The sequence below is a fragment of the Staurois parvus genome, unplaced genomic scaffold (assembly GCF_062004578.1).
Source record: "Staurois parvus isolate SC_StPar_1 unplaced genomic scaffold, SC_StPar_1.0 ptg000449l, whole genome shotgun sequence".
Taxonomy (NCBI): domain Eukaryota; kingdom Metazoa; phylum Chordata; class Amphibia; order Anura; family Ranidae; genus Staurois; species Staurois parvus.
In genome coordinates this window covers 4,935,549-4,954,010 of record NW_028318245.1, presented here as the reverse complement: position 1 = coordinate 4,954,010, position 18,462 = coordinate 4,935,549, and the positions used below count along the sequence as shown (strand labels likewise).

The 18,462-nt window shown below is 44.9% G+C and overlaps 1 protein-coding gene across 1 annotated transcript; it reads left to right on the top strand.

The window, feature by feature from the left end:
- The first annotated feature begins 1,219 nt into the window (after positions 1-1,219).
- On the top strand, positions 1,220-17,949 carry LOC149453417 (uncharacterized). Its single transcript, XM_089688641.1, is given in 10 exon segments — positions 1,220-1,307; positions 11,269-11,388; positions 11,520-11,684; positions 11,771-11,894; positions 12,011-12,822; positions 12,910-12,957; positions 15,011-15,134; positions 15,938-16,753; positions 16,756-16,896; positions 17,903-17,949. Coding segments are annotated over 10 exon segments (2,484 nt in total). The 5' UTR covers position 1,220.
- The last annotated feature ends 513 nt before the right edge of the window (positions 17,950-18,462 follow it).

Genomic DNA, 18,462 nt, shown 5'->3' with positions numbered 1-18,462 from the left:
GTTTGGAGACCCCTGACCTAGAATGGTCAAAATAGTTCCACAGCCACGGCCCTTTGATGCGGGCTGTCCAGGATGAGAGGTGTGACTTTCGTCACTCCCCCATCCTATCTCTCCTTATCCGGAGCAGCCGGAGGGAGAGAGAGGCGTTCCCCCGCTGAGAAGCCCGCACTTCCCCGACCACTCGGCCGGGAAAGGGGCGGGCAACTCACCGGGGTGTCTGGGCCGCGGCAGTCACTCTGACGCCGCACGGGTCCGGCGGGTGAAGTGCGGCACAGGGGTTTCCCGCACTTGCACTCGTCAAATGACAAAGGCCGCGCTCCCGAGAACGCGGCCCGAGTCAAGGGGCGTGCCTCGTTGCCCGGCAACACGGCGCTGGGCTGGATGTTGCCGGGAAGCACCCTGGCTAGCCGTAAAGAGGCTAGCGCGGGACTCGGTCCTCTCTCTTCCTTGTGTTCGTCTTCTGTTCCGCCGCTGCTGGACTCGCAAGCCGCTGGGAGGTCTAGGTGGGGACCGGGCCTCCGCAGCCATCCCCGCTGAGCACTCTGCAGGAGACCCCCCCCCCCTCAAAGGTCAGGACTATTATCTGCTGCCCCTCTGGCAATACTCTGGGGCCCGGATTACCCGCTGTGCTGTGTGCTAGAACTGCTTTGCTGTGGGCCCCACGATACCCTGCCTAATACTCTGGGGCCCGGATTACCCACTGTGCTGTGTGCTAGAACTGCTTTGCTGTGGGCCCCACGATACCCTGCCTAATACTCTGGGGCCCGGATTATCCTCTCTGCTGTGTGCTGAGAAGGTTCGCCCCTCTCCTGCTGTCGCCTGCTGTGAGCCCAGGTATCCCTGGAAGCTGCCTGCTGCTGAGTGTCTGCAAGCCGCCTACCTCCCTGGAAACCGCCTATCGTGAGTGTCCCTAGAAGCCATGAACTGCCCCATTGTGTGCCTTCCATAGTTCAATAAAGTTTTGTGTTTACCATCTTCTTTGTGCGTTCTGTCCTGCCTACGCTTCCGTCACAATGTCCATATTTCTAATCTATATTTTGACATGTTTCTGAATTTTTGAACATAATCAAATATTGTTCATTTTCAACACAAGGCAACTGTCAAAGTGCTAAAAAAATAATGTGGGGTACAGTTGTTATTAGTCACCACAAGATGGTGATCTCATGTATTGCCAGTGGAACACACAGTCAGGAAATGGTGTCACATGCCAACAGGAAGTGATGTATGGTGCTTACAGGAAGTCCCAGGTGAAAGGTGCGTTGGAAGTGAGTAGAGAGGAGACATCATCGAAACTGGCAGCACAGCAGGTAATAGATATTTTATATTTACACCCAGTAACCCGCCTGGAATGTCCGTTCTCTTCCTCCATAGTCACTGTAACAAGAAATGTATCCAGTTATCCACACAGCATCTCTGGTTTATTATTATACAGTATTTATATAGCGCCAAAAGGTTTGCTCAGCGCTGTACATTATAGTGGGGGACAGAACATGAGACAATACAGTAACAAAACAGTACACGGGGGGTTCGAGGGCCCAGCTCTTTCGAGCTTACAATCTAGGAGGAGACCGATTACATCCTAAATATAGAGCCATTTATCCAACTGTCCTTCCAGAGCCTCTGGTTTATAGACCGCATACATCCTAAATATAGAACCATTTATCCAACTGTCCATCCAGAACCTCTGGTTTATAGACCGGATACGTCCTAAATATAGAACCATTTATCCAACCTTCCATCCAGAGCCTCTGGTTTATAGACCGGATACGTCCTAAATATAGAACCATTTATCCAACCTTCCATCCAGAGCCTCTGGTTTATAGACCGGATACATCCTAAATATAGAACCATTTATCCAACCGTCCATCCAGAGCCTCTGGTTTATAGACCAGATACATCCTAAATATAGAACCATTTATCCAACTGGAGGAGATACTGTGCACCATATGAAAGGTCCATCTCCAATCCTCAATATAACGTCATGTTCCCAACAAATGAAGAGGAGATACTGGACACCATATGAAAGGCCATTCTTCATTCCTCAATATAACGTCATGTTCCCAACAAATGAGGAGGAGATACTGTACAGCATATGGAAGGTCCATCTCCATTCCTCAATATAATGTAATGTTCCCAACAAATGAAGAGGAGATACTGTACACCATATGAAAGGTCCATCTCCATCCCTCAATATACTGTCATGTTCCCAATAAATGAGGTGTCACGGTGTGAGGTCAGGTTCAGAGACCAGTAGCTATAGCAGCAGACCAATCAACAGGATAGGTAAACAAGCAGGTCACCCTGGGAAATGACGCAGGCTCTCCTGAGGTGCGGGGTCTAAGCACTAACTGGTATTCTCCTGATGGTGGAGATGGATTTTGCTGCGTGTTAGTACCAGGTCGCAGTTCTCAGGATCACCCCACCAGGAAGTGAGCAAGCCAGGATCCAGTAGCAGATATGGCAGGTAGGGATCTAGCAGAAGCGTAGTCCGTAAACAAGCCAAGGGTCGGTAACAAGCGGTAGCAGGTTGGGATGCGGCACAATCGTAGTCAAGGAACAAGCCAAAGGTCGGTAGCGAAGGTATGGACGGCAGCAGGAGAGACAAAGCGAGATACTGGCTGGAGAAGGCACAATAATCTGGCAAACAGGAAATGCAGAGACATGGCTTTTATCAGGAAGTTCATGGGAGAAGCAAGGGGTTCAAGATAAACAAGGTCAAGGTAGGATCATCCAAATAATTGTCAAGGGAGCTGTTCAGCATTCCTGGTGGCTCAGCAAGAAGAAACATTGCCCCTCACCCCAGAAGGCCCAAGTTTGGACCCAGGCTCTGACATGAGGAGATACTGGACACCATATGAAAGGTCAATCTCCATTCCTCAATATAACGTCATGTTTCCAACAAATGAGGAGATACTGTACACCATATGAAAGGTCCATCTCCATTCCCCAATATAACATCATGTTCCCAACAAATGAGGAGATACTGTACACCATATGAAAGGTCCATCTCTATTCCTTAATATAACGTCACATTCCCAACAAATGAGGAGATACTGGACACCATATGAAAGGTCCATCTCTATTCCTTAACCTCCTCGGCGGTATGATTCTTTCCGATTTTTTGTGCTGAAAGCGGTACCATTTTTTTGCATGGAAATATGTAGTTTTTTATTGTAGGCTGTAATTTTTAGGAATAACTCATTGAAATCTGTACGAACAAGAGTCTAGTAAACATTCCGGATATGATAAAACTTGAAACACGAAATCATAAATTATAATTTAATAAATAATCATAAAAAATAATAATATAATAATAATAAATTTAATTCAATAATATAATCAAACCAAAAACACTGAAATTTGAAATACAGAGGCAAATTCGCACATCACTGAGCAAAGTCGCAAAATCGTTTTCAGTGTCTGATGACAAATGTTCCCACAATTCATTATCACTCAATTCTGCAAGTGATTCTGATTTACTATCGCTGTTCTCTAGCTGGTCTAAAACCGCTTTTGACGTAAAGGGATGCTTTTTGGACGCCATGGACTTTTCTAAGTTTCCAGGCAGAAAGAACAGTCAAAATGCAGGCAGGGCACAGGACAAAGCAGTAGGGACAAAATATATGTGAAATGCATTGAAACAGCAATGACAGCAAAAATGAAATTTTTTAAAAATTTCAAATTTGCCGTTGATTCCGGCACCCGTACGTCCCGACGTCACAGGGACCGGAACATGGAAGCCGGATGCCGGCATCGGCCGGAGGAGATAGCCGGGGACGCTGCAGGGGACACATCGCGGGAGCGAAGGACAAGGTAAGTGCTGCTGGGACTCCCTGAGCAACGCCGCATGGTAAGCCCGAGTGTAGCTCGGGGTTACCGCTCTTGGTACTCAAATTTTACCCCGAGCTACACTCGGGAAAACCGCTAGGGAGGTTAATATAACGTCATGTTCCCAACAAATGAGGAGGAGATACTGGACACCATATGAAAGGTCCATCTCCATTCCTCAATATAACATCATGTTCCCAACAAATGAGGAGGAGATACTGGACACCATATGAAAGGTCCATCTCCATTCCTCAATATAAAGTCATGTTCCCAACAAATGAGGAGATACTGGACACCATATGGAAGGTCCATCTCCATTCCTCAATATAACGTCATGTTCCCAACAAATGAGGAGGAGATACTGGACACCATATGAAAGGTCCATCTCCATTCCTCAATATAACGTCATGTTCCCAACAAATGAGGAGGAGATACTGGACACCATATGGAAGGTCCATCTCCATTCCTCAATATAACTTCATGTTATATATTAAAAAAAATGCCTTGCAACAGATTGACACTACGTCAGGAATAACTCAGAAGAGGATCCTATTTTCACTCCAAACGGTAATGCAGAAGACTTTGCAGATCCTAGCACCAGACCTCCTCCGTAACACTAGAGGCGTTTAAATATTTAAAAAAATAAATAAAAATTAAAAAAAAAAGTATATACAGTCAGGTCCATAAATATTGTGACATCGACACAATTGTAACATTTTTGTCTCTATACACCACCACAATGGATTTTAAATGAAACGAACAAGATGTGCTTTAACTGCAGACTGTCAGCTTTAATTTGAGGGTATTTACATCCAAATCAGTTGAACGGTGTAGGAATTACAACAGTTGGCATATGTGCCTCCCACTTGTTAAGGGACCAAAAGTAATGGGACAGTTGGCTTCTCAGCTGTTCCATGGCCAGGTGTGTGTTATTCCCTCATTATCCCAATTACAATGAGCAGATAAAAGGTCCAGAGTTCATTTCAAGTGTGCTATTTGCATTTGGAATCTGTTGCTGTCAACTCTCAAGATGAGATCCAAAGAGCTGTCACTATCAGTGAAGCAAGCCATCATTAGGCTGAAAAAACAAAACAAACCCATCAGAGAGATAGCAAAAACATTGGGCGTGGCCATAACAACTGTTTGGAACATTCTTAAAAAGAAGGAACGCACCGGGGAGCTCAGCAACACCAAAAGACCCGGAAGACCACGGAAAACAACTGTGGTGGATGACCGAAGAATTCTTTCCCTGGTGAAGAAAACACCCTTCACAACAGTTGGCCAGATCAAGAACACTCTCCAGGAGGTAGGTGTATGTGTGTCAAAGTCAACAATCAAGAGAAGACTTCACCAGAGTGAATACAGAGGGTTCACCACAAGATGTAAACCATTGGTGAGCCTCAAAAACAGGAAGGCCAGATTAGAGTTTGCCAAACGACATCTAAAAAAGCCCTCACAGTTCTGGAACAACATCCTATGGACAGATGAGACCAAGATCAACTTGTACCAGAGTGATGGGAAGAGAAGAGTATGGAGAAGGAAAGGAACTGCTCATGATCCTAAGCATACCACCTCATCAGTGAAGCATGGTGGTGGTAGTGTCATGGCGTGGGCATGTATGGCTGCCAATGGAACTGGTTCTCTTGTATTTATTGATGATGTGACTGCTGACAAAAGCAGCAGGATGAATTCTGAAGTGTTTCGGGCAATATTATCTGCTCATATTCAGCCAAATGCTTCACAACTCATTGGACGCCGCTTCACAGTGCAGATGGACAATGACCCAAAGCAGACTGCAAAAGCAACCAAAGAGTTTTTTAAGGGAAAGAAGTGGAATGTTATGCAATGGCCAAGTCAATCACCTGACCTGAATCCGATTGAGCATGCATTTTACTTGCTGAAGACAAAACTGAAGGGAAAATGCCCCAAGAACAAGCAGGAACTGAAGACAGTTGCAGTAGAGGCCTGGCAGAGCATCACCAGGGATGAAACCCAGCATCTGGTGATGTCTATGTGTTCCAGACTTCAGGCTGTAATTGACTGAAAAGGATTTGCAACCAAGTATTAAAAAGTGAAAGTTTGATTTATGATTATTATTCTGTCCCGTTACTTTTGGTCCCTTAACAAGTGGGAAGCACGAATGCAAACTGTTGTAATTCCTACACCGTTCACCTGATTTGGATGTAAATACCCTCAAATTAAAGCTGACAGTCTGCAGTTAAAGCACATCTTGTTTGTTTCATTTTAAATCCATTGTGGTGGTGTATAGAGCCAAAAATGTTAGAATTGTGTCGATGTCCCAATATTTATGGACCTGACTGTATATATATGTATATATATATGTATGTATATGCTCCTCCCCCCCGCCACTCTCTCGAGGGTCCCGAGCAACCTTCAGGCATCTCCACTGGCTGGCTGGACAGGTGAACAAGGCTGGAATTGGCTTTGATTGGCTCTCCTTGATATATGTAATGACCTGACATCATTTCCGGTTTACTCGGAAACTTTTGGCGCCATATTTAAAAATCTGAAAGCATTCAAAAGCACTGTTCCTGGTGTTTGAAATGATTTCAAGTGTAGAGGAGGGATTTGGGGTCTCATAGAGCCCCAGATACCTCCATGAAAAAACCTGTCACGTGTCTATTGCTGTCACCTGTTACATTCCATGTGACACCAATAAAAATGATTAAAAATTAAAAAAAATAAATTGACAGTGTAAAAAAAATAAAGGTAAAAAAATGAATAATTAAAAAAAACATTAAAGTGCCCCCACCCCTCCCATATGCTCGCACGCAAAGTTGAACGCGCGCAATGGTCCCGCACGCACGCACGCACGCAAACACTGATCGTCCAGCACGTCAGATCCTGGGCAGTAATTCTAGCACTAGACCTCCTCTGCAAATCTAAAGTGGTAACCTGTAAAGGCTTTTAAAGCGTCGCCTATTTTTTGACGTTGCACGGGCGCACACAATTTTAAATCGCAACATGTTTGTTGTCTATTTACTCAGCATAACATCACCTTTTATATTTTACAAAAAATTGGGTTATGCATTGCGTTTTTTTGCAATACAATTAAAAAATGTTTAATTTTTTCCCAAAAATTTATTTGGAAAAAACATTGCAAATTCATGTGACATAAAAAAAAGGGCAAAACCTGCCAATTTATTATCTAGGGCGGGTGTCGGCAACCCGCGGCTCCAGAGCCGCATGCGGCTCTTTTTCACCTTTGCTGCGGCTCTTCTGTGTGCCGGGCGCCCGCTCCCCTCCCTCCTCTCGGGCGGCCGCCCCAAAAGTCAGGACTCTGCAGCTAGCCCAGCAATGGGCAAACTACGGCCCGGCGGACCTTTTAATCCGGCCCGCGGAGCGTGGCAAACATTGGCTGTCAGGATGTAGGCGGGGCAGCGTGACGAACTCCTCTCCTCTCACAGTCCACCCTGAAGACCGGAACGGCGCGGGAACATGGCGAGAGGAACGCACGGAGCAAAGGTAAGTGAATTGACACAATATGGGGAATGAATTACTATAGGGGGGATGAATTACTATAGGGGGGATGAATTACTATATGGGGGATGAATTACTATGGGGAGGATGAATTACTATATGGGGGATGAATTACTATATGGGGGATGAATTACTATGGGGGATGAATTACTATATGGGGGATGAATTACTATGGGGGATTAATTACTATGGGGGATGAATTACTATATGGGGGATGAATTACTATGGGGGATTAATTACTATGGGGGATGAATTACTATGGGGGATTAATTACTATGGGGGATGAATTACTATGTGGGGGATGAATTACTATGGGGGATGAATTACTATATGGGGGATGAATTACTATGGGGGATGAATTACTATGGGGGATGAATTACTATATGGGGGATGAATTACTATAGGGGGATGAATTACTATATGGGGGATGAATTACTATGAGGGATGAATTACTATATGGGGGATGAATTACTATGGGGGATGAATTACTATATGGGGGATGAATTACTATATGGGGGATGAATTACTATGTGGGGGATGAATTACTATAGGGGGATGAATTACTATATGGGGGATGAATTACTATATGGGGGATGAATTACTATGGGGGATGAATTACTATGTGGGGGATGAATTACTATGTGGGGGATGAATTACTATGGGGGATGAATTACTATATGGGGGATGAATTACTATGGGGGATGAATTACTATAGGGGGATGAATTACTATATGGGGGATGAAGTACTATATGGGGGATGAATTGCTATATGGGGGGTGAATTACTATGTGGGGGATGAATTACTATAGGGGGATGAATTACTATATGGGGGATGAATTACTATGGGGGATGAATTACTATATGGGGGATGAATTACTATGGGGGATGAATTACTATATGGGGGATGAATTACTATATGGGGGATGAATTATTATGTGGGGGATGAATTACTATGTGGGGGATGAATTACTATGGGGGATGAATTACTATGGGGGATGAATTACTATAGGGGGATGAATTACTATATGGGGGATGAATTACTATATGGGGGATGAATTACTATGGGGGATGAATTACTATAGGGGGGATGAATTACTATGGGGGATGAATTACTATGGGGATGAATTACTATATGGGGGATGTATTTTCAGTTTTAAAAATGTGGCTCTCAAAATAAATTTCAGTCGTGGTTTTGGCGAGATTTGGCTCAGTTGAAAAAAAAGGTTGCCCACCACTCCTAAGGCTATGATTGTGATTATGACGATACACTGTGGCCCTGATTAACCCTTTGCTTACTGGGCCCTTAAACCCCCTTCATGACCAGAGCGCTTTTTGCAATATATGCAGTGTCGGATTTGTTTTAAATGTTGCAATGGTTTTGCGGCTCCCAGTCCTTTTTTCCCTCTCGGAAATGGGTCCAAGTGGCTCTTTATGTCTTAAAGGTTGCAGACCCCTGATCTAGGGACTCTGCTTTAAAAAATAAATAAATATATATGTATAATGTTTGGGGGTTCTAAGACCTTTTCTAGCAAAAACTACCGATATTAGGAAGTGGCTTGGGGCTGAAGTGGTAATCTGTTGATTTATATTACTTTTATATTGAACTTTTTTTAAGTTTGAACTGAAGCATAACGTAGCTAAGAGCCAGTTATCATATATAACATGTAAAAAAAAAAAATATATATAAAAAAATTAAATAAAATAAAAAGTTGGTAATCCTATGTATTGCCAGAGATGTGCCCAGACAGGAAGTGATGCCACATGCAAACAGGAAGTGATGCGGGCTGCTTAGAGGAAGTTCTGAGATAAGAGGTGAGTTGGGAGGAAGTAGAGAGGAGACATTGCTGGAACTGGCAGCAGAGGAGGTAATGAGATATTTTTGGATCCCCCATTGTTTCCATCTTTCCTCATATTTAGTATGAAGAGCCATTTATCAAACTGTATATTATTATTATTATTATTATACAGGATTTATGGCACCAACAGTTTGCTCAGCGCTTTACAATATAACGGGAGACAATACAGTTCAATACAAGAGGGTTAGGAGGGCCCTGCTCCTAGGAGCTTACAATCTAGGAGGGAGGGGCTGATGGTACAAAAGGTAGTAACTGTGGGGGATGGACTGGTAGGAGGAATGGAAGATTCCATTATTAGCTGAGGGCAGGATAGTCTGATAGATTGGGGAGTTCCAGAGGATGGGGGAGGCTCTGGAGAAGTCCTGGAGACGAGCATGGGAGGAGGAGACAAGGGAGCTAGAGAGCAGGAGGTTGTGGGAGAAACGGAGAAGACAAGACGGTTTGGGTGATATTTGGAGACAAGATTGGTGATGTAATTGGGGGCGGAGTTACAAATGGCTTTATATGTTATTGTTAATGTTTTGAATTTTATTTGTTGGGCAATGGGAAGCCAGTGGAGGGATTGGCAGAGAGGGGAGGAGAACACTGAGTGGAGGGATTGGCAGAGAGGGATGGAGAACACTGAATGGAGGCCAGTGGAAGGATTGGCAGAGAGGCATGGAGGACAATGAATGGAGGCCAGTGGAGGGATTGGCAGAGAGGGATGGAGGACACTGAGTGGAGGCCAGTGGAGGGATTGGCAGAGAGGGGTGGCAGATACAAAACGGTTAGTAAGGTGGATGAGTCTGGCAGCAGCATTCATGATAGACTGAAGAGGGGATGGCCCTCAATTAGGTAGGCCAGTGAGGAGGATTAGGTAGGCCAATGATAATGATACTTGGTTCTGTATTCTCTAAAAGGGGCGGTACTAGAAGCTGGGTAGGGGTGGAACCACGGGACAGTACTCAGAGGTGGATAGGGGGTGGAGACAAGGGACAGTGCTCGGAGGTGGGTAGGGGGTGGTAACAAGGGACAGTGCTCGGAGGTGGGTAGGGGGTGGTAACAAGGGACAGTGCTCAGAGGTGGGTAGGGGGTGGTGACAAGGGACAGTGCTCGGAGGTGGGTAGGGGGTGGAGACAAGGGACAGTGCTCGGAGGTGGGTAGGGGGTGGAGACAAGGGACAGTGCTCGGAGGTGGGTAGGGGGTGGAGACAAGGGACAGTGCTCGGAGGTGGGTAGGGGGTGGAGACAAGGGACAGTGCTCGGAGGTGGGTAGGGGGTGGAGACAAGGGACAGTACTCGGAGGTGGGTAGGGGGTGGAGATAAGGGGTAGCTCAGTAGGAAGAAGTTGCTGCACCTATTCTCTGAGAGAGAAGAAAAGCCCTAGTTATATCAAACAGTGGTCACCTGGGCAGGAAAATGGGTGGAAATCTTCCCTACTGGGACACTGCCATGTACCTCGTAAAGGCTGAACTAATGAGAGGGCTCTCCCATACACCTCCTGTCCTGTTTGTCCCATGAAATTGATGACAGGGTAGGATAGGACACAGAGTAGCACAGGCTCCTGGAATAAGTCCCGGCCAGCAGAAGGACTGGATCTTGCCATAAAGTAGAAGGTGGGGAACAAGAACTTGTGCCAGTTGTTGTCTCGGAGCTTGCAGAAGTTGGCAACGGGCAGGCAGCAGAAGCACAGATTCATAAGACGGGAGCGTAAAACAGTTGCCAGGCTGAGGTCAGCATCACATGGGCAACAGATGAGCGGGAAGGAGAAGCAAGGTGCAAAGTCTAGAAGCAAGCCAAAGATCAGGTACCAGAAAGATGAAGTTCAGACATAGGCCAAAGGTAAAATCGGGTATAGCACAGGAACAAGCAGGGTCTGGTCATGGGTTACGGGTGCTGATGGCCACTCAGGTCCTCAGTCTTGCAGAGCCCTAAATAGGCAACTGGGCACCAAAGTCTCATTTTTTGTTAGCTACAATGATAAATAAGGCGTGTAATATAGTATAAGAAGCCGTCTGAGGTGTCAGAACTCTGGAAGAACTCTGTGCGGACATCATTCATCCCGGTAAAGTCCAGATAATTCTCACTTTATTATCCGTCTACAGAGAGGAGAGACCTGTATAGATCACATGACCATGCCGTTGAGGATGGATAAGGACCAAAGTCAGGTGACTGAAAGGATATTAAACCTCACCCTGGAGATCATCTACCTGCTGACTGGAGAGGTGAGAAGGATTCTGGGAGGTCACTTGATATCACTCTCATCTCTATAAATAAAACACAGACCTGACCGGAGAGGTGAGGAGGATTCTGGGAAGGTTTGTAGAGATCATGCTTACATTTTCTATTTTCTCAGGAGATCAGCTTAGTGAAGAAAATATCTAGTGAGCCATTACCACCCAGCAGCCGTCTTCATAGGACATCACCCATCACAGTGCCTCCTCACTTCCTGACATCAGTGGTAAATAGTAGCAAGCGGATTTTGGAAGCCACCAAGAAACCTGATCTGCTGGCAGGAGAGGTGAGCGGTGCCGGGAATTCTGGGACATTCTCCAGTAACAGATAAGGGATGTGTCTGGATGGTGACTGTATCATTGTGTGTGTCAGGTTCCTATAAGGTGTCAGGATGTCACTGTCTATTTTTCCATGGAGGAGTGGGAGTATTTAGAAGGGCACAAGGACCTCTACAAGGACGTCATGATGGACAATCAGCCGCCCCTCACATCACCGGGTAAGAGGAGACTTTATTGTAAAGGAGAGAGCAGTACGGAGGGTCCACCTAGATCCCCCATCATCTGATAAACACATAGAAACAATGGATGCAGTCAGTGTGTGTGTTTCCTACAGATGGATTCAGTCATGGGAACCCACCAGAGAGATGTCCCCGTCCTCTGTATTCCCGGGAATCCACACAGCAAGGTCACACCATCCCTCACCATCAGCAGGTAGATGGATCCAGTAATGGGAACCCACCAGAGAGATGTCCCCGTCCTCTGTATTCCCGGGATTCCACACAGGAAGGTCACACCATCCCTCACCATCAGCAGGTAGATGGATCCAGTAATGGGAACTCACCAGAGAGATGTCCCCGTCCTCTGTATTCCCGGGATTCCACACAGGAAGGTCACACCATCCCTCACCATCAGCAGGTAGATGGATCCAGTAATGGAAACCCACCAGAGAGATGTCCCCGTCCTCTGCATTCCCGGAATTCCACACAGGAAGGTCACACCATCCCTCACCATCATCAGTTAGATGGATCCAGTAATGGGAACCCACCAGAGAGATGTCCCCGTCCTCTGCATTCCCGGGATTCCACACAGGAAGGTCACACCATCCCTCACCATGATCAGTTAGATAGATCCAGTAATGGGAACCAACCAGAGAGATGTCCCCGTCCTCTGCATTTCCGGGATTCCACACAGGAAGGTCACACCATCCCTCACCATCATCAGGTAGATGGATCCAGTAATGGGAACCCACCAGAGAAATCTCCCCGTCCTCTGTATTCCCGGGATTCCACACAGGAAGGTCACGCCATCGCTCACCATCATCAGGTAGATGGATCCAGTAATGGGAACCCACCAGAGAAATCTCCCTGTCCTCTGTATTCCCCGGATTCCACACAGGAAGATCACACCATCCCTCACCATCATCAGGTAGGTGGGACTGAGCATGTAGACTTAAAATATGTTGTAATCTCTTGTTCCGTTCTACTAACGTATTTTATCATGTTTGGGGTTTAGGGTGCAAAACTTAGAGATATGAAAGTTAAGGACGAAGAAGAGACGTTGGTGAGTTTTTTTTATTAATTATATTAACCAATAGCCACCCGGCCAATAGCCGTTTGGCGGCCAGCAAAATGCTGTAGATTTCCGGGTGGACGCCATATGGCGTCCTCCTGGGCATGTGCAGCGGTGCAATCTGTCACCGGCCATGTACCTCGGACACGGCCGATGACAGATCTGAGTACCGGCCCCCGTTGCCGGTACCATGTGACCTGCAGGACCAATCACAGCAGGTCACATGACAGTTGTATACAATGGATGGCTTCATTCATGCGATCCATTGTATACTAGTGTCTAGCTGTGAATGGTCAGAGCGATCACATGCACATGTCATGTGATTAGCTGTGGCCAAATCACTGCTAAGCACAAAAAAAAAAAAAAAACCCTGAATGAATCGATGTCATTCAGGTAAATGCTTGCTTATAGCAAAGTAATTCTTTGCTATAAGCAAATTGTGTAAAACAAAAAAAAAATACTGATCACTTCCCCAAAGTAGTACTATGGTAACATTGTACTACTTTGAACATAGTGAAATATGAAAAAAAAAATTTAAAAAGAAAAAAAATTTAATAAAAAATTAAAAATAATTTAAAAAAATAAAAAAATATATATATTTTTATTCTCATACTGTCACCAATCAGTGTCCCTGATCACCGCCATGCCAGTTATATGATGATGCTGTACTGCACTGGTGACAGTATGTAAAAAGAAAAATTGTGAAAATAATTTTCCGAAAAATTATGACAAAAAAAATACAACTTCAAAAAACTCGCCATGCCTCTTATGAAGTACGTCGGACTGTCTACTTTGCAAAAAGGGGTCATTTGGGGGATATCTGTACTGTTCTGACATTTGGGGGATATCTGTACTGTTCTGACATTCTTGGACCTCAAGAAATTAGATTGGCCATCAGTACTTCAGGATTGATCTATACTCAGATCTATACCATAGTTTGTGAACTCTATAACTTTCCTACAAACTAAAAAATACATCCTAATTTGAGGTATTTTCACCAAAGACATGTAGTAGAATACGTTTAATAAACTGAGAAAGAGGCAAGTCCTCGAAACGCGTCAGCCTTTTGGATGTCTATACTCCCTATTGCGGACTGTTACTCAGCGCGGTGTTGACCCAGCTGTTCTTTATAATGTGCCTTGACTATATTGTCGTTTGTGAGTACAACACATACTTTATTTTTTATTAAACATTTTTTATGGTAATGCACTAGGCTTGTGCGCCCTTTTTTTTCTTTCCTCATTCAGTATATTTGGATTCCCCCGGTCCATTTGAGGACAGCAAGGTGTGCATGTTCCAGGACATTCCTTATGTGGTTGTAGCCTGCATCGAGTCCATCCCCAAGTGCAGGAGCATTTGTGTTTGCTGGTTCTATGTAGTAGAATACATCTCGGCCTAAATTTATGAAGAACAATTATTTATTTGCAAACTTTTATAACAGGAACAAAGAAAAATGTGTTGTTTTTTTTTAATTTTCGGACTTTTTTTGTTAATTTAGCAAAAAATAAAAACCTGGCGATGATTAAATACCACCAAAAGAAAGCTCTAGTTGTGTGAAGAAAATGATAACATTTTAGTTTGGGTACAATGTTGTATGACCTCGCAGTTGTCATTCAAAGTGTGAGAGCGCTGAAACCTGAAAAATGGCCTGGGAGGGAAGGGGGTAAAAGTGCCTGGTATGGAAATGGTTAAAGTGATTGTAAAGGCTGAAGGTGCATTCTATGCATGAAGGTAAAAAAACCTTCTACTCATCTGAGCTCCCTCTCGATCCAGCAATGTGCACGAGAGCCTCGGCTGTTCCGGGACTCCCTCTCCCTATTGGCTATCAAGCACAGCCAGTGAGCCAGTGGTGGGAGAGCAAGGCGTGGGGGCTGAGCCCCGGTTCCATGTGTCTTATGGATGCACAGAGCCGGGCTTGGGAGTGAGCATGCACCAGTGCCCCCATAGCAAGCGACTCAAGGGGGAGGAGCCAGGAGCACCTTCCATTGGTATTAGTACTTACAATTTACCAATTTTATTTTATTTTATTTTTTTTGCGGCTTAGGATGAAGACGTGATATGTATGAAAGTTGAAGAGATAGATATGAGTGCCAATCAACAGTCCACAGAGGAGGGTGGGAAGATCGTAAAAAGGAAACAGGAGAATTTTTCTATTGATATTGGTACAGGTAAATAACAACTACTTTAGGCTGAAAGGGGCACCCATTATCTGCTAGTTTTGGGTGGGGTCATGCGTAGCATTCACATGGCCCAGGTACAGATAGTTCACCCATTAGTAAAACAAATATGGTCCCAACAATGTAGAACTGTATCAGTCACTCAATTCTGCATAGTCTGGGCTGAGTCCATTCCTCAATATAACGTCATGTTCCCAACAAATGAGAAGGAGATACTGGACACCATATGAAAGGTCCATCTCCATTCCTCAATATAATGTCATGTTCCCAACAAATGAGGAAGAGATACTGGACACCATATGAAAGGTCCATCTCCATTCCTCAATAGAACGTCATGTTCCCAACAAATGAGATACTGGACACCATATGAAAGGTCCATCTCCATTCCTCAATATAACGTCATGTTCCCAACAAATGAGGAAGAGATACTGGACACCATATGAAAGGTCCATCTCCATTCCTCAATATAACGTCATGTTCCCAACAAATGAGAAGGAGATACTGGACACCATATGAAAGGTCCATCTCCATTCCTCAATATAATGTCATGTTCCCAACAAATGAGGAGGAGATACTGGACACCATATGAAAGGTCCATCACTATTCCTCAATATAACGTCATGTTCCCAACAAATGAGGAGGAGATACTGGACACCATATGAAAGGTCCATCTCTGTTTCTCAATATAACGTCTTGTTCCCAATAAATAAGGAGGAGTCCAAAAAACTGTTTAAAGACATTTTCAAAAATACTTTAAAAAAATAATATTTTTCTTAACAATTGCCTTCCAACAGATGGACATGATGTCAGGAATACCTTGCATGAAGTGCTTGTTTTAACCTCAGATGGTAATGCAGAAGCTAAAGGCACAGTACAATATTCTCCAGCAGTAAACCCCATTACTCAAAATGTAAATCAGAGACCTCACCATTCTGAGAGATCAATGGATCCCTCTAATCCTGAGAAAGCCTCTGATCAATCACATTCCGATACTCCAGATATACATCTAAGATCTCTCAGCGCAGAAGGGTCAACAGATCCACCTCATCCCAAGGAATCTTCTTCAAGCCACGAAAGAATTCACACAGGAGAGTTTTCATTGTCGTGTTTGGGGTGTGGTAAATCTTTTAAAACAAACTCTGAACTTCGCGTACATCTCAGATCTCACACCAGGGTGACCTTTATATGTTCAGATTGTGGGAAATCTTTCACTGAAAAAAGGGAACTATTTGCACATCAGAAAATTCACAAGGCTGAAAATCCTTACTCGTGTTCAGAGTGTGGGAAAATGTTCACAGAGAAAGGCGCACTTAAAAGGCACCAGAAAGTACACACGGGTGTGCTCTCCTACTCATGTGCAGAGTGTGGGAAATGCTTTCCTGAGAAAAGGAGCGTACTCCTACACCAGAGGATTCACACAGGAGAGCGCACTTTTTCCTGTCCAAAGTGTGGGAAAAGTTTCATTCAGAAAACAGAGCTCAACAGACACCTGAAACAACACAAAGATGAGCGTCGCTTCATTTGTTCAGAGTGCGGGAAATATTTTCATGAAAAGATCAACCTTCTTTATCACCAGAATATTCACACTTCTGTTAAAAGTACGGGAAATGTTTAGTTCATGAAGAAAATCTAATTGGACACCAGAAAGCACGCTGTGACCTGATTAATAATATTTATGATGCTGCTCGAAGCAGGAGAGGAGCCGCTTCCCTGAAGCCGTGGTCGGCGCTGGTCGACTTTGTGCTGGGACAAGGTCATCCAGTGCCCAAAGCAAAGATGCCAAACTGCGCCCCCCCCCTTCATTATTGGTGACAGCAGCATCACCACTCCTGTCAGCCGAGTGCTGGAAGCGTCCAGGAGAGAACAGGGAGGAGGTGCAGGTTGTGTTCTCTCTACCCCTCCTCACTGCCAGTGCAGCATTTCTGTATTCTTATATGCACAGCTGTTGGCTTATTAATACAGCAGCGCTGCACTGGCAGGAAGGGGAGAGAAAAAACAACCTGCACCTCCTCCCTGCTCTCTCCAGGACTCTTCCAGCACTCGGCTGCCAGGAGTAGTGATACCGCTGTGACTACTCCTGTCAATCTTGTATCAGAATGATCTCACCACGTGATGCCTCAAGCCTTGCATTAAACTGCTGCTCTGAGAGCAGCCGCCCCTCCTGCCCACCGCTTGTCCCGTCCCTGGCCGGCATGTCCATGTATCAATCCAGAAAATAAACCAAATGTGTGTAAAAGGATTGCCTCAGCCTACAGACTTAAAGCCTTTCATCCTGCTTCAAGCTCTCATCCTATAGCTAAGCTCCGGTGGGTAGGGCAAAACGTGTCAGGAGGCATGGTTTGGCGGTGACGTGTAGGTTGAGGCCATTTCTTACTCCTTGGCTGCATAGGCTGGTCGGAAGAGCAGTGATTCTTTTACACACATCAGGCAACTTGAATTCTTTGTCCACAGAAGAGCTATGTGATAAAAAGAGTTTTTAATATGGAACATTTCTACTAAAATTTCAGTTTATAGTAGAATCTAATTGACTGAGTCACCTGCTGGCTTCTGATACATCGTGAAGATGCAAGTCATGAGATTTGCCTTCCTCAGTTTCTGATCACCATAGGTTGTCCCCGTTCCTTGTTTGTATAATAAAAATTTAAAAAATCCACCAGGAAAAGTGGAAGCTACCCTTAATGGCCATGGAAGGTGTGAAGACCCTGAACATCTCACCATCTTTGAGATATAAGAAATCTTCTGGTGGTCTAATTCTGCAGCATCTACCAAAGAGTTCACATCATTTTTGGATGGGCAGATCATCTGACATCGGACATTTTGGCATTAAGAATGAATTTTTTTTGCATCTCTATTTCTGTAGATGATACATGTTCATTTTGTTATACTGAGTACCCTAACATTAACTGACCTTAAGAGAGGGGGTCCTTTTTAGTTGGTCACTTTTGGTTGCTGTTCGTCATTGCTCTATATCGGGGTCTCCAGATTTTCTAAACAAAGGGGGGACTGGACTGTGGCCAGTGAGGGTAGAAGATGCCTCTCCTTCGGAAGGGATAGTGCTCCATCATTGGTTTTGGTGGGGAGACTAGTGCTCCATTGTGGGTATCGATGGGAGGAATGGTGCCCCTTTGTTGGTGTTCAAGGCAGGAATGGTACCCTATCATTGGTGTCTGTGCAAGGAATGGTGCCCCATCATTGGTGTTAGTGGGAGGAATGGTGTCCCATCATTGGTGTTCGTGGGAGGAATGGTGCCCCATCATTGGTGTTAGTGGGAAGAATGGTGTCCCATCATTGGTGTCTGTGGGAGGAATGGTGCCCCATC